At 39.2% G+C, this 15,555-nt stretch overlaps 1 protein-coding gene across 4 annotated transcripts; it reads right to left on the reverse strand.

Moving 5' to 3' along the window:
• Positions 1–395: 395 nt before the first annotated feature.
• Positions 396–15,270, reverse strand: LOC129765585 (nucleolin-like). 4 transcript variants are annotated; one of them, XM_055765996.1, is made up of 6 exons: positions 15,127–15,270; positions 1,557–1,924; positions 1,393–1,499; positions 1,232–1,318; positions 901–1,080; positions 396–743 (listed from the first exon to the last, which is right to left on the reverse strand). In XM_055765996.1, the coding sequence occupies exons 2-6, from the start codon at positions 1,909–1,911 to the stop codon at positions 411–413; spliced, it is 1,062 nt and encodes a 353-aa protein (XP_055621971.1). In that variant the 5' UTR covers positions 1,912–1,924; positions 15,127–15,270; the 3' UTR covers positions 396–410. The 4 variants fall into 4 exon arrangements, with proteins under 4 accessions (XP_055621971.1, XP_055621969.1, XP_055621973.1 ...); XM_055765994.1 differs by lacking the exon at positions 15,127–15,270 and adding an exon at positions 14,792–14,889; XM_055765998.1 differs by lacking the exon at positions 15,127–15,270 and adding an exon at positions 8,730–8,792.
• Between the last annotated feature and the right edge of the window lie 285 nt (positions 15,271–15,555).

The raw sequence follows: 15,555 nt of genomic DNA on the forward strand, positions 1-15,555 counted from the left end.
AACCACTGACTGGACTAGTTCACCAGTCATAGTCACCACGGACCCACGGAGAGTAGAGTCGGTCTTCATTTTTCACCTTCGAAGATTTCGGGACCTGATTTTGAATTCTAATTTAGAAAAATCAGTAATGACTGAAATTGGTTCCCTGATAATACAAAATGTGAGTTCAGGTTGTTTTCATCATATATCGGAGAGGGTCGGGTCAGCGGCCGTCCGATTTGGGGTAAAATTGCTCCATAACCTCATTTCTCGGGATTATTCCTTCTTCATTAGGGTAAACGCTACATTCGTTTAAATAACGCATTCGGGTAAATGTCGCATTAGGGTATTTGTTACATTCGGGTGAATGAGCTTCGGATAAACGTGATTCGGGCGAATGGTATTCGGGTAAATGTTACACAACCCATTCCTCAACCAACTCCGCACATGCTCAAGCGAACAAAGCGACTTACGCCGTGTTTGCCGTCTGTTTTCTTGCCAGCGCTTGATCCAGCAGTGACAGCAGCAGCAGCACCACCCTCCTTCTGCTTTTGCTTCCTCTGGGACAACAACTTGTCGACGGCATCGAGGTCGAGTTTTTCGTTCTCGGTGTCCTCGTCATCGTATTGATAGTCTTCGTCGTCGTCGGTGATTTCATCTAAGATCTCGTTATCGACAGCTGTAGTGCCCTTGGTTGTGGTGGAACTCTTGGGCTTGGGTTTGGCGGCGGTCGACGACTTGGGAGATTCGGTTGTCGATTTGGGCTTTGGGGAGAAACAAACAAAATCATGCGGCGTGAATTCGGAGTACTTGTTCAATCATGCATTCTTATGGCGCGAGTAAAACCGGATGAGTTATTAGGAACTTGGCGAGAGCGAAATGGCAGTTACTGAAGATGACGGTTGGGTTGCACCGACTTACAGGGTTCTGCGCGAGGAGTTTGTCGATTGCTAGGGGATCGATTTTTTCGCTCTCCAGCTCAATACTGTCCTCATCGTCGTCATTGTAGTACTCGTCATCAGGCGCAGCTGTGCTGGAAGCACTTGGAGCCCTAGCAGTAGTACTACTAGGTGACTGCTTCTTCGACTCAACAACCGTTTTCTGAATTGGGAATCAGGAGTGATTCAAATATAAGTTAGGTGGGATGTTCACTAAATTTTGGATATAATGGCACAAACATTGATGAGGATGCTTCAAGGTGAAGGAACATTGCACAGATGATCGAGGACGGAACGAGACACAACAAACTTACTGATTCTGCGCGAGGAGTTTCTGTTATCGAAGGTTGAGAGAACTTTACATCAGACAGATCTTCAATCTGTGGCAGTATTTCAGCGTCCTTCAAAGTTATGTATTGTAGCGTTGAATTACAATTGTGATGATTCTCTCTGAAAAATAAAAATGCACACTCACCGTTCTATCAACGTCATCCCCTGTCAACAGATCACTTTCATCTTCGTAGCTGTCGTCCTCGTCATCGAAACTGTCCTTAGCGATGGAATTCTCGATAGGAATGATTCCTGCAAGACATCAAATATTTATGCACAAGCAGCTGGCAAACCCGAGCCAATACCTACCCATTGTCGTAGACTCCACCTTGGGATGCTGCTGATCAACGGTAATCTTCTTCGGCGGCGCATGCTTGGCATACTTTGGGTTCAGATCAAGCGCTTTGCGCGGCGGCAGTAGCGCATCGTCATCGTCGTCGTCGATCAGGTTTTCCTTCGAGTGGCTCTCCTGAAGCATCTTGTTGAAGATGGGATTCTGTGCCATCGGAATGTCCGACTTCTCCGCAAGCATTTTGTTGAACAGTGGATCGTGTGCTTTCGGGAGCGCACCGGAGCCGATCGCTTTGTCCAACGAGGTGCTCGCTAAGCTCACGCCGGTCGCCAGCAGCGACAGCGTGAGTACCAGTTTGCACTGGTAGCTCATCGCAGGGGCGGTTCTGGAAGTGGAGGAGAGAAAAGTGGGTCAGTTAAAATTTAGTGTTATATAATAAAGAATATTTCATTATCAAAACTTTTTGGCTGTGAAGGATTGGTTCACCTTCGAATAGTTACTTTCGTTTGATCGAAAAATGCAGTCGGTCACAAAAATTAGTAACTTAGAGTAATTCACAACATCTTATTGTTCATACCTATTTGTTGTGCACGATCTGTGCAATCTTATTTACGGTCTGTTTTGTTTCTATATTTTACTTTTATGATTTCAAATATGGTTTATACCATTTCTTTTTTTTCTACATACTTTGAAATTTTGCTGGCATGTTTGGGGTCGTTATCCTTTCGAAAAAAAAACGCCGTCAAAGGCCCTGGTTGCTCCAGTAATACTTTCATCATCAGCTTTTCAACCTTCAACCTCAAGTTAAATAGTTTGCAATGATGTGCATCTTTGTGCTTTCATCGAGTCTCTGTCAAGTAATTGGCCGTTTTTTGGTTCTAAAGTTCTCAAGTTTGCTACTATCAGGCCATAAGGTTTAGTTTCAAAAGCTTTTACAATTCCTGTGTCCAAATGCTGAGAAGTTTTGTGTTGCCTGTCAGTTTTCAGCGTATATCGAAGGTTCACAGTCGAATATAAATTCAGAACAGGATGTAATTGCTTATATTGGACTCTAATCGTGTTTGGGCGCGAAAAAATATCTGGAGCAGCAATTCGAATCTCAACAGCTCAAAGCTGAAAATATGGTTCGAAGAACAAGTTCTTGATTGAAAAACTAATGCCTTCATTGCATTTCTTCCGTAAATTGAATTCTTCGCGGGGTTCTACTTTACTTCGTTCGCTATGATCGCGTTATTTATTTTAATAGAACGAGGTTAATTCCTGGGATATAAGAGACGAATGAACTCTCAGAGTTTAAAGTCTCTCTAATTCAATACCTTCCTTCCTTCCTTCCTGGGATAGATATGTTTGTGTGAAACACACAAAAACACAAAAGATTTTGTGAAACACAAAAATTTCACACAATATCTTTGACAAATAGAATTATCCATATCAAAAATAGTCGAACAAAAAATAGTGAATTGTTCCTAATGACGCTGTAAACAAACTAAATGACAGATCGCGCTCAAAATTGGCATCAAAACCACTGACAGTAATACCAAACAAAAAAGAGATAAAAATTTGAAAAATGTTCTGGGGGAAGATTTTAACCTTTTCTAAAGCCGTGGCATATTGTCGTCCAGAAAAAAATATTTTTTTCGCTGCACTTGGAATATTATTTCAACATTTTGCTTAACCAAAGACTTCTAAAGATATCTGAGTATATTTTTATTTTTTTATTTTTTTAGGGTTGCGAAAAATGTACGATATAAATTTGGGAGTCATTTTTATGCAGAAAACCAGCGATTTCAGAGCGCCAGCAGAAAATTCTGTTTAAATTCGTTAAAAAGCACCAAGTTGATTAGTTTTCCACTGGGGGTCTTCGTAGCCACTTGGTTACGCGTTCGCTTACTAAGCGATCGATCGTGAGTTCAAACTTAGGGCCCTCGTCCACGCAACCATCATCAGCGATGGAGATCGATCCACGGTGGAACACAGATCAATTCATCCATACAACTGCTCTGCTCTGTAATAAACATTGGGCTGCTGTTCTATAAATAACCCAACAATGATCAATATCAACTGTCTCCGCTGTCCGGTCTGCTGAACAATGGAAGAACAGATAGAATACCCTTACGCCTGAATGGCTACTACAGTGTAATTTACCATAATATAATGGAACAGAAAACCTCACGCCTAAATGGCTACTACTACTGTGTAATTTACAAATTATAGAAACATAAACATATGTACATGAGCACGATAAAAACCCGGCTCTGTTACAGATAAAATGCTAATGAGCCTAATAAATAAATAAATGGGATCAAAAAAAAAAGTTTTCCACTGAAAACGTTCTATTTAGGATGTACTCTGTGAGACCATGCAGTTTTTTCAATAAAATAAATTGTATGTTCTATGAAAAATTCAATCTTTTGTTTTGTTCTTTGTGGAACGACCAAAAAGTGCTAAGACAAAATAAAGTTTAGAGTATGTTTATTCTTAATTTAAAAATTCATGTTTTTTTCTTTTTGAAGTTCATACATTATATTATTAAAAAAATGGTTAATCCTCCTGCGGCGAAGCAACGAATGCTCGGGCCTTCATTTTCACATGCTGCATCAGATTTTGTACAGTCGATTTGACGACCTTCTCAGCTGCTACACGCCAGTTCGCCTTGAATTTTTGCTCGCTCCCGACGACTTTCGGTAAGTTCCGCTTTACGATGGCCCAGTATTGTTCGATCGGGCGAAGCTCTGGGGTGTTGGGCGGGTTCTTATCCTTAGGTATGAATTGAACGTTATTGGCCGCATACCACTCCAGGGCCCGGAACAGCGCGGAACCCGTGTGCTGCTACAAGAACGGCAGGAGTCGTTTTTGGAGGCACTCTTCGACGTAAATTTCCTGGTTGATGGTGTCGGTTGTTACAAAATTGCTGCTCTTTTCTCCACACATCGCCTGCCAAACCACATATATTCTTTGCGAATTTCGACAATTTAATATTTTTAAACATCTCTGTCACCTTGCCTCTTCCCGTCGCCGTGTAGAATTCTTGTCCCGAAACCTGGGTAAAGACGGTTTTGACGTATGTCTCGTCATCCATAACGATACAGTCGAATTTGGTCAACATCGTCGTGTCCAACTTCCGTGTCCTCGTTTTGGCCGATTTGTTTTGCTTTTCGTCGCGGTTTGGGGTCTTTACCTTTTTGTATGTTGACAGCCCAGCTCTTTTCTTGGCCCGTTGTACCGTGGTGTGGGACACTCCGACTTTATCTGCCACATCGATAAGTTTGGATTCCTAATATATGTCCTCTACACCGCTTTAGTTGTCTGGCCGACCGTTGGGATGCAGTTTCCTCCACTTCCAAGAAGCGGAAATTCTTGGTGCGCGTGCAGAATTTTTAAACGCCGTTCCTCTTGCGTGAAGGTCATTTTGACAATTGAAAAGCGTGCGCCAAAAACAAAGTAAGCACATCATTCTACACACCTGTGCCAATAAAAATATGGGTTCTCTTTTTTTTTTTCAGATAAAGGGCGACACGAAATTATTGCAACACATTCAACAGGGCATAACTTTTTTACCATTGGGTAAAAATCAACCAAATTGTGCACACTTTCTCATTGATGTGTATTGTCTACATGCTGTCAAACTCAAGTCGTGTTTTTCGATTCATCGAAAATGGAGGTGAACCAACGCGAGTCGAGAGAACAAATTCTTTCCAAACACCTGGAATTTCCTGACCTGTCGCATCGGCAGTTGGGAAAAATATTGAACATTCACCATTCAACCGTCTCCAGAGTGTTGAAGCGGTTCCAGGAGCGGTTGACGTTGGACCACGGCAAAGGAGTTGGAAGAAAACCGGGACCGGAGAACAAAAAGACGGAGGGAAAGGTGATGCGGATGATTAAAGCAAATCCCAACGTCTCAAGCCGTGATTTGGCCAAAAACGATCGGCATGTCGCAGAGCTACGTTCAGAATGCAAAGAAGAGAGCTGGACTACATACATACAAGGTACGGAACTTCCCAAACCGCGATGAGCGGCAACAATCGACGGCTAAAACTCGGGCACGGAAGCTCTTCGAGAAGATGCTGACAAAATATGGCTGCTGTGTGATGGACGACGAAACGTATATAAAAGCCGATTTTAAGCAAATTCCGGGGTTGGAGTTTTTCACCGGCAAGAGCATGTTCGATGTGGACGACAAATTTAAGAAGAAGAAAATGTCGAAGTTCGCCTCCAAATATCTCGTTTGGCAGGCCATCTGCTCTTGCGGACTGAGGAGTGAGCCTTTCGTGACGAAGGGCACAGTAAATGGCGAGATCTACAAATCTGGGTGCCTCGAGAAGCGCGCCTTTCGCCGTTCTTGCAGCAGCACGACGAAGCTCCGAAGATTTGAAGATTTGGCATCATGCCACTATTCTCAATGTGTCCTGGAGTGGTATGACATTATAAGAAAACATTATAAGAAAATTGGCATGACATTTTCGGTGTCGCAATAATTTCGTGTTCGCCCTTTAATCGATTATGGGATTAATGCTACGTTGGAGTTAATAACTATTTGGTCGTTCCAGTCTATATAAAAACAATTTTTTTCCCGCTGCACTAGAAATATTGTTTTGATTTTTGCATAACCAAAGGCTCAATAAAGTGAGCTTATAAGGCAGCGACAAGCAGTGTTTTTGGGGTTAAGGCGACTCGCACACCGGAGAAATAAGCAACTAGCAAGTAGCAATACGCAATATGCAACAGGCAACATATTTTGTTGTACTTCGCATACCAAAGCAATAAACCGCCTGATATTATGCAAACAATCTGCTTAATGAATGAAACTGGCCAAATTATGGACGATAAGTTGCTTTTCAATCAACACGTCATGTTGCTACCGATATATGTTGCTCTACAAAGGCGACCAGAAGGTCGATTTTCGGCCAAAACTTTTTTCCGAGATGACACCAGATCAACATTTTATACATTTCCATACATCCATTGCCACCCTAGAGGTCATCTTTGTTATTCAGGTCACCAGTCCTTTGACATGAACAATTTACCGGTTTTGTATAACATCACTTACCAAATATTTAATACTCATCTATTGACATTAACATACTCACGATGTAAATTGATCGAAGCCATCGAAGCCAGTTTCAGTTCTAATTTGGTCGCATCAAGTAGGAAATTTCTCAGCATAGAAATAACGTACAAAAAAGGGAAGGATGTCATTTTGTATGTTTTTTTGAATGAACATCAAGGAAAAATTATGTGTGCTCTCATGGCCAAGTTGTTAGCTTCCCACATTATCAAGCTGAGGGTTCGGGTTCGATTCCCATTCTGGCCGGGGGATTTTTCGTCAAAAAAATTTCTTCTTGCACTGAGGTCACGCGTATTCTAATGCTTGCCACTCCAGGATACATGCGAGGCGTGTTATCCGGCATGAAATCGATCTTGTTCTAGATCTTTCCTCCTGACCACGTCGGGTTCTCAACGTGTGTGTATAATTTTTTCCCGCCTTTCGCGGGAACTTCAATAACTTTTGAATGTGTCCTTTAATCTTGATAAAATTTTCACTACTAAAATTTTCACTACAAACCATCCGGATCAAAACGCTGTCAATAGCTTCTCGATGTGACAACAAGGGGTGCTGCAGTGAATAAAAAGAGCAACCAAATTTTACCTGAAACACACTTTAAACAAGACGTCTCTCGAAGATTCAAGTGCGCGTTCATGGATGAGTTCGCCCGGTAGTTCATGATTTGTCAAGTTGAAGTCGGAACCAAATTTTCTGTCACAAACAAGACGATAGATTCGGATTTTAACGATGAAGGTTGAAGAGATCCTCAGGGAAGCAGCCCGGCTTTTACAAAAGCACACAAAGTTTAGTCGGAAGGATGTTCAGCGCTATCATCCCAATTTCATGGATAAAAAAATAATTTCACCCAATAGAAAAACATAATAATGAAGCGAAAGCTTAAGGAGGCTGGCAAAACTTTGAAATTATTGTTTTTTAGCGACTCTGGCATTGAAATGTATAGTATGATGGTATTTATATGCTGGCCGGTGTGACTCATGAGTGAAAAAAGAGTGGGAGAAGACAAAAGCTAAATCGGAAGACTCTTTTTTGACATGTTAAAAAATTATGGCCCTGAAGGCGTCTAATAGCAAATGTGACAGTGAGCGTCACCAGCTGAGCCAGTCTTGTGCAAGTCAATGATTTGAACCGGAGTCAACGTGTTAAATAATTACGAAGCAAAAAAGGCGTTTGGCTTACGACCTTTTTATTGAGATCGGTTCAGGACCTTTCCGACCTATTTCGAATAACAACATGCCGTGCACTACAGGTAACAGGTAAATTCTATTTATGTGAGCAGACAATAAACAATCAAGATTGCCTAGTTTCGCCATTTTTCGCCATCTAAAAGAACATTTGACTGATTTTCCGGTAGGTGAATATTCTCTCTTTTTTAAGCACTGAAAACATAAAATGGCGACAAAAACGCTAGAATGAAAGGAGCAGGGAAAAGGATAGTCAACGCTATGATACCTCTCATTTGACACTACTAACTCTTCTCTTTCGTTTTCTTTTACTTCGTTGACGGATCATTCAAATCATTTAATTCATTCGTTTTCGAGACACCACTAACCACTCGGTAGGTAGCGAAAATTCCTGAGATCTAAGAGGGCTTGGTTCAGGACCACCTTCTCCTATATCGAAAGTTGTCATTGTTCATCGCGTTTACAGTGTAAAAGAAATTCAACTTGTTTCATGAATTCACAATGATCAAAAGATACACACAAACACCTTCCGTAATTTAAAAACCCTTAAAAAGTCCACAAAGAATTTAATAGCACAATTAAAATCTTGAACAATAAAAACATCCATGAATAAAACACCACCCAAATGTACAGGCGCCAGGTCCCAAATACGTCAGCAGCCCCCATAATATTCACTAACTGATAGCCATCGGCCAGAATACTATTTATTGCGTAGATTGCACAGAATCGATTTTTTTTTTATCGTTTACCAATGATGACCTCTGAATAATAATGAATTTGTGTGCGGCACTTCACGTCCCCGCCCCATTGCGTGGAACACACTCACAAGGGATCAGGCGTGTACTCCTAGGGAATGCAAAATAAATTTCGAAGCCAGTCGCCAACTGTTTGGCCCCGTTTAGTTTAAAAGTTTTCGATCGAACAAAGAATGCATCAATTACCGTCAGATATGTGTGCACTATAACCGATTTTAAGTGTTTGCGAACCCGTCTGACTCGATAAAGTCCAGCGCTGGTAAAATGTGCGGAGTTTCATTGCAGCGTTGGGTGCGTGTTGGTTCATGGTTATCAGATATACGGAGCAATTCCGATAAGATAAGGAAAACCTTCTCGTGTGCATCGTTTACGGAAGATAAAAAAAAAAGATTAATTCATTCTGTATAAGCTTGGAAGCTACTGCAACGGGACAGGGTGTGACTTAGTAGGAAGGAAAACAAATATTAGTTTGGTTGAAAACTATCTCAAATAATGTTTCACAATAATGCCATGTAAATTGTTGCATTTTCACCACCAAATATTTTAGTTCTACGTACCCTACCAATTCTGACGCAAACAGTAATGGCTGTGGTCTTATACATTGTTGAAATCACCAAGCGCCGCCATCTAGAGTGGGTGCAGCTCTTTGTTCATCGATGGCCGAAACAGGATACCATCGAATCTAGTGCACCACATCTCACGTACGAACCGATAACAACTGTATTGTCAGCACGATTTGTACTCGGAAGACAATATAATTGATCGCTACTATACGACAGTGGGGACTCTTCGGCGTATCTTCAAGTGCCAGGTGTCAAGATTTGTGAAATTTTGACGTCGAATCCACTTAACAATGGAAAGACAGTACTTTAGGATGATCGCGATTTGCGCGGGTTGCGGTATCTAGTCCATGCGCCCTGCGATGGTATTTATTTTGGTCTAGGTTATCACCAGCGGTCACCACCATTCGGTTCTTGTTGTTGAGTTCGTTGTGTGCTTTTTCCTCGTCTTCGTCTTTGTTATTGTGTATTGATAATCTTCAATGTTGTTTTGCTTCGTTGTGGTAATTACTTCGAGGGGTATAATTTACGTAGAGATGTTAATGATAACAGGTGTGAAAAATAACTAATGAGTTAGTTTATCGATTCAAGCAGCAACATTTTACCGAAAAAACCAATGACGAGATCTTTACATCATATCTTGTCACATGAATTGTTTTGATGGAATGACTAACGAATTTATGAAAAACGAAGACAATCGTTAGGTTATGGGTATGAAATGAAAGGGCTTGCAGATGATGTAAAATCCAATTCCAGATAATGTGAAATCCAATTCCAAGATGGCCGCAGTCCCCAAACAACTAATTATTTCTCAATTGGTTTCGTTCAGCTTGACCTGTTTCTGTGTATGTTTTGAATGTAGGGTTGTCCCACATTAATAGAAAATTGATCTCGTTCCTATTGACTAATTGATTTGAAATTTGAAACATACATTTAATTCTACTGTCATTATAAAACTGCGTATTCCATGATCTTGAAAAGTTCAATTTGGCCGTCTGGCAAGGGCAAGCTGAATGGAACCATTGAAAAATAAATGTTTATTTGGGAACTGCGGTCATCTTGAATTTGGATTTTTCATGATCTACTGTATTCTACTAGTCAAACCCTTTCATTTAATATCCATATTGATGGGGTTGTGGAAAAAAAAATATAGCCGCCATCTTGGATTTGCATTTTTCATAAATAGCTGCATTCTATCAGTCAAGCCCTTTCATGCGATACCTATATTGATGGGGTTGTGAATAAAATATATATGGCGCCATCTTGTGGTGGTGGCCATTTTGGATTTGAATTTTTCATGAATAACTGTGTTCTACTAGTCAAGCCCTTTCATTTGATACCCATATTGATGGGGTTCTGAGAAAATCCGCCATTTTGTAGTAGCCGCCATCTTAGATTTGCATTGGCCCCTCTCTAAGGGGAAGGGAGCTGCCATACAAGTGAAACATAAAGTTCAGCATAACCCGAGAGCTCATCAAGCAAATGGAGCCTAATTTGAGATGTGAGGGTTTTTGGGTACGAGAAATGTTTCTATGATGGTATGACACCACTTCCTCCTCTGGAATGGAGAGGGGGTTCCATAAAAATATTACAAATATTTAAACCAAACATACTCCAACCAAACATGACAATTGAAAATTTTCGGAAAACTCTGAAGAAAATGGGAAAATTCGGAAAATTGAAATGTGTTGTACAATTACGTAGTGACAAGAGTTGTTAGTCCATTTGATGTTTGTGCTAACGAAATTGAACTTTGTTTGAAAATGGAAATGGATTTCAATGTGATAAGACGCACTCCCATATCTTCTTCTATCTATATAAATAAAAATGGATCGCCGAATGTGTTGATAATAGAAAAACTCGAGAAAGGAATTGTCCGATTTAGGGCTGTCTTTATTCTATCATATTTTCTGTATCAAACATTTATTCAATGTAACGGAGAAACATGTTATTTGCAAGTGGTTAAAAAATCTTGGAATGGAATTGTGTCTGAAAATAATCTGATTTTTGATTGAAGTACTAAAAATTTTATAGTAAAAGGTAATTTTAAAGGGTAGGTTAGAAGATCAATCAATGAACAGTTCTGCGATTGAACCCATAAACTTTCGCCTAGTAAGAAAACGTGAATGTTTGGATTTAAAGATAACAAAAAATCCATTTTCGACAAGACGAAGTTTGCCGGGTCAGCTAGTAACATATAAAACATCAAGAACGTATATATTTCCGTTATTGAGATATATATTTTTTGAAACTAGAAAAAACTGAACTCGAAATTCCCAGTAGTTTTTTTTCTTTGGGAACTAGTTCTGAAAAGAACTGAACTCGGGCAAACGGTAGGAAAATACGCAAACGCATTCGTTGTCCTTTATTTCACGTTGTGATAACAATCTAAACACTTTTACTGATCAATTTATAGTGGTGGAAAAAAAACGTTAGGACAGGAGCGAAATAAGAGTCACACCGAAAACGTTCTATTTCACGGTTTTACGTTTTAACGTATAACGTTCTGCTGGTTTGGTATTTGATGTCAGTTTTGCAAATTCTACGGCCTCGCGGAACCGGAAGAACCTGTCAGCACTGAGCCACGATAGTACGCAGAACATGTGGCATAAGTAGACCGCTGTATATCCAAAGTAAACTGTGTGCCTCAACAAGTATCAGGAAGGTGGTTTTCCAATCGATTGATTTCTAATTTACAGAAATAAAACAGGTCATTTGTTAAAAATATTAAATATATTATTGGGGGTTCAAAATCAATCCTTGCCATTTAATTTTTAAAGATTAATTCATGCAAATGTTGGACACGACTACGTTTTAGATGACCTATACGTGAAGTTCAATTTCGCGCAATGTGGGGCTCTCGAAATTCTCGAAGATGGAAAATGAAAATCGACTCTCCTGTCAGTAGCTTCGCTTCAACTGAAACGACTTCGGCATTCGCCGTCAACGTGCCTTGAATTGTCTAGAAATTAATTGACGAGCTTTAATAGCGAGGATCACTGATGAACTATTCTAGCAAATGGTTATTCTAATTGACGTTTCTAATGAATACCAATCTACCTCTTCATTCAACCTGACTTTGTCTCCGAGTTAATTTTGCGAAGAAAAAACATACAGAAAAATGGGTTTATATCAACAAAATTCACGAATTTGTCAGTGTTTCTGAACACAACACTGCACGCTATTTTATATGTATGAGTAATTTTCGTGTACGGTACAATGTACGTACGAATGACTGTTGAGTCATGTTGCATAACGGGTTTTTCATCTTTTCATCTTTTTATATATTTCAAATTCTACATGTAAATTGTCTTTGGATGGCATTAAGAGTTTATCAAAATAAGTATTTTCCGATGCCGAACTTGTCAATATCTTGATCTAAAAACAATTTTGTTGAAGACCGTTCTTCTCTAAACAAAATGACGCGTTCATTTTCATGTTATCAAAAATAGAGTGACTAAAATTTCAGATGAAATCAGAAATCTACCTTCTTATCTTTATAGATAGAGGTAAACATAGGTGAACATATAACTCATTTATCGCTTTTTTTCTATGTTGTGTTAGGATCATCATGAAAAAACGGTTTTTTTCCATGGTCAGCTCACCTAAGTTCGTTCCCTGGTCCATTGTGCGTGGATAGTAACGTTGTTCTCATCATCATTTTTTTTTAAAGAAGTACGGGTCAACGATTCCTCCGGACCACAAACCGCACCAAACAGAACATTTTTCGAGATGCATTCTCAGCTCTCATCGGACCAAATACGGCAATTTTGCTTATTAACGTATCCGATCAGCCAAAAATGTGCTTCATCGCTAAATACAGCCATCCGTTAAAACAAAGAAACACTTTAAAATCATCAAAGAATTGATTTTGGTAATAAAATGAAATGATTTGTAGGCGTTGTTCGTTTGTAAGGCTTTCCATAATGAAATGGTAATGGAATCTACACAACTTCCATTTTGACACATGGCATGAATTACACGTGATCTGTCAAAAAAAGTGTGCTGAAAGACGAAACAGAAAAAAAAATCATATATATATATATATATATATATATATATATATATATATATATTTATATATATATATATATTTAGGGAGGTCTACAACAGTTTGAACATCATGCATGAAACCGTTAAAGTGAAAACTTGAAACTTAGCATGTGAAAAAATGAATTGCTTTTCTAAATGAAATCGAATCATTCCATTCCATGATGGATACTACATGGACTGAAAAGTCCCGGGATTTTTAAAGAAAACAATTGTTTTTTGAGAAAAGCTGTATTGCCCTTCGAGAACAATACACTTGGTATAGCGAGTTTCCAACATTCCAATTCCCTTTCTGTAGTACGAAACATCTAAGTCTTCGAAATATGCCTCAGTGCCACTCTGCAGACTGCCTATTGGACACAGGAGAGTAGTAATGGATCCACGTTTCATCCATCGTCACCAATCGTCGAAAAAAGTTCACTCGATTACGCTTCAAAAACGCCAAACCGGTTATTGAATCATCAACGCACCACTGTTCTTGGTCGACGGTCAACAAACGCGGCACCCATCGCGCGGGTAGCTTTTTCATATCCAAAATGTAGTGCAAAATATATCCCACTCGTTCTTTTCAAATGCCTACGGCCTCAGCTAACTCGCTTAACTTCACTTTACGATAGTTCAAAACGCGTCGATGCACTTGTTTTACAATTTCTGGATTCGTAGCCTCTTTTGGCCTTCCAGATCGAGGTACATCTGCAGTGCTTGTACGGCCCATTTTAAATTCACCAAAACACCGATAAACTGTTGTTCTCGAAGGATCAGAAGTGTAATAACATTTCGTCAAACACTGCATTGATTGTTCAGGAGTTTTCCACCATCAAAAAACATTGTCATGAAAATTCGCACATAACCTATTGACAGATGGATCTTTCGAACTGAATCTTGTTCATTTTTTAGTGGTGCCATCTGTTGAAAAATCCCAGGAATTTTCAGCCCACATAGTATAAAGTGGAAACAGAAAAGAAACAAAGTATTGATCAACCGTAATACTTGTAAATTTATATATTTAACAGATGATTATAACGAGATTTTTCTGTGTTGTGGTAAATTATTGCAGATTCAGGTTGATACGATTATACCCAAGATTAAATGTACGGCCTGAAGTATCGGCTAGAATTAGGAATAGATTTGCTCGGCTGTATTTAAGCTGTGTTTGTATTTAAAAGGGTTTGAATGGGCTCAAGAAACTGTCGCTTTCAGCAATTAGATCCGTATTTTTTTACCAGGACAACATTTTTTCTTCTCCAATGACATAACAATTCTTAAATTTTATGTTTTACAATGTAGTATTTCGTTTTTGTGCAAAAATAACACATTTAAACGGAGACAGCGAGACAATTAAGAAAACTGTTGTCGAAGCATGATAAAATCAAAGGTCTTGGATGTAGGTTTGAAATACATTTTATCAATCAATGTATTATCTTTGAACTCCGATACACTTATTTCAGAAATCTTCTAGTTAATTCGTACTTAAACTCACAATAAACCACTGAGAAACCTATTTTGAGGTGTGCCCTGTGAAACTGAGACAGCACTTCAACACCGTGCTCGCTTCAAGTAGCTGTCACGCACACATGCAATATTCAAACGTTTACAAATTTGCTGTGAAATTCCAGGGAAGCTTTCGTTGGATTGTACCTGCTAATGATTGATGATAGCTTTTGATTTTCCTGAATTCCACAAAAGCGCCGGGTCGTCGATAACAGTGTGTACCAAAACATTTACCCGTAACGTTTTTTTGAACATATGATTCTACAATTCATCGATTCATGAACTGTATTGAGGCGGTCAATCGTTTTGAATAACATACAACCAATTTTATTCAATTCAATAAGTTGATAAACGATTAATTTGAAAAATCGGACATCACTAGTTGCGATTGGTGTATAGAAATAAGAGAAAATTAAAAAAAAACAGACAATTATATGTCTGTTTTTTTTTTTTAAACATAGTGTTTATTTGTTCGGTTATACCTCCAATACTACGCTCGATTGTTGTTGTTATTTAGAGCCGTTCAGCCGGGTGCTATGATTGATGCTAGGATCGTTAGCAAAATCTCAAGCAGAACTGTCAGTGGGATACCCAATTCATATGAAAACAAGGGGAAAATGTCAGTGGGATACCCGATATGTTGGCTCCTGTCAGTTCAATGGGGGTTCTCTGAAGACGTCACCCGGCTGGAGCCGTTGCTCTGATTAAAATTATGGAACAATTTTTCTTAGTAGCTCTATATGACGATTTCCATACGCAATTTGACTCACCTGAAAAAGAGAAAAAAAAACTTTTATAGTGATTTCATTCATTTGAAATAATTTATGAGATGGTTCTGCGTTGAATTTTGATGGTGAATTCTAAAGATGTATCATTTACATTGCCCTCATCTTATCAATCGCAAGTCAACA

Source organism: Toxorhynchites rutilus, chromosome 2, assembly GCF_029784135.1.
Source record: "Toxorhynchites rutilus septentrionalis strain SRP chromosome 2, ASM2978413v1, whole genome shotgun sequence".
NCBI lineage: Eukaryota > Metazoa > Arthropoda > Insecta > Diptera > Culicidae > Toxorhynchites > Toxorhynchites rutilus.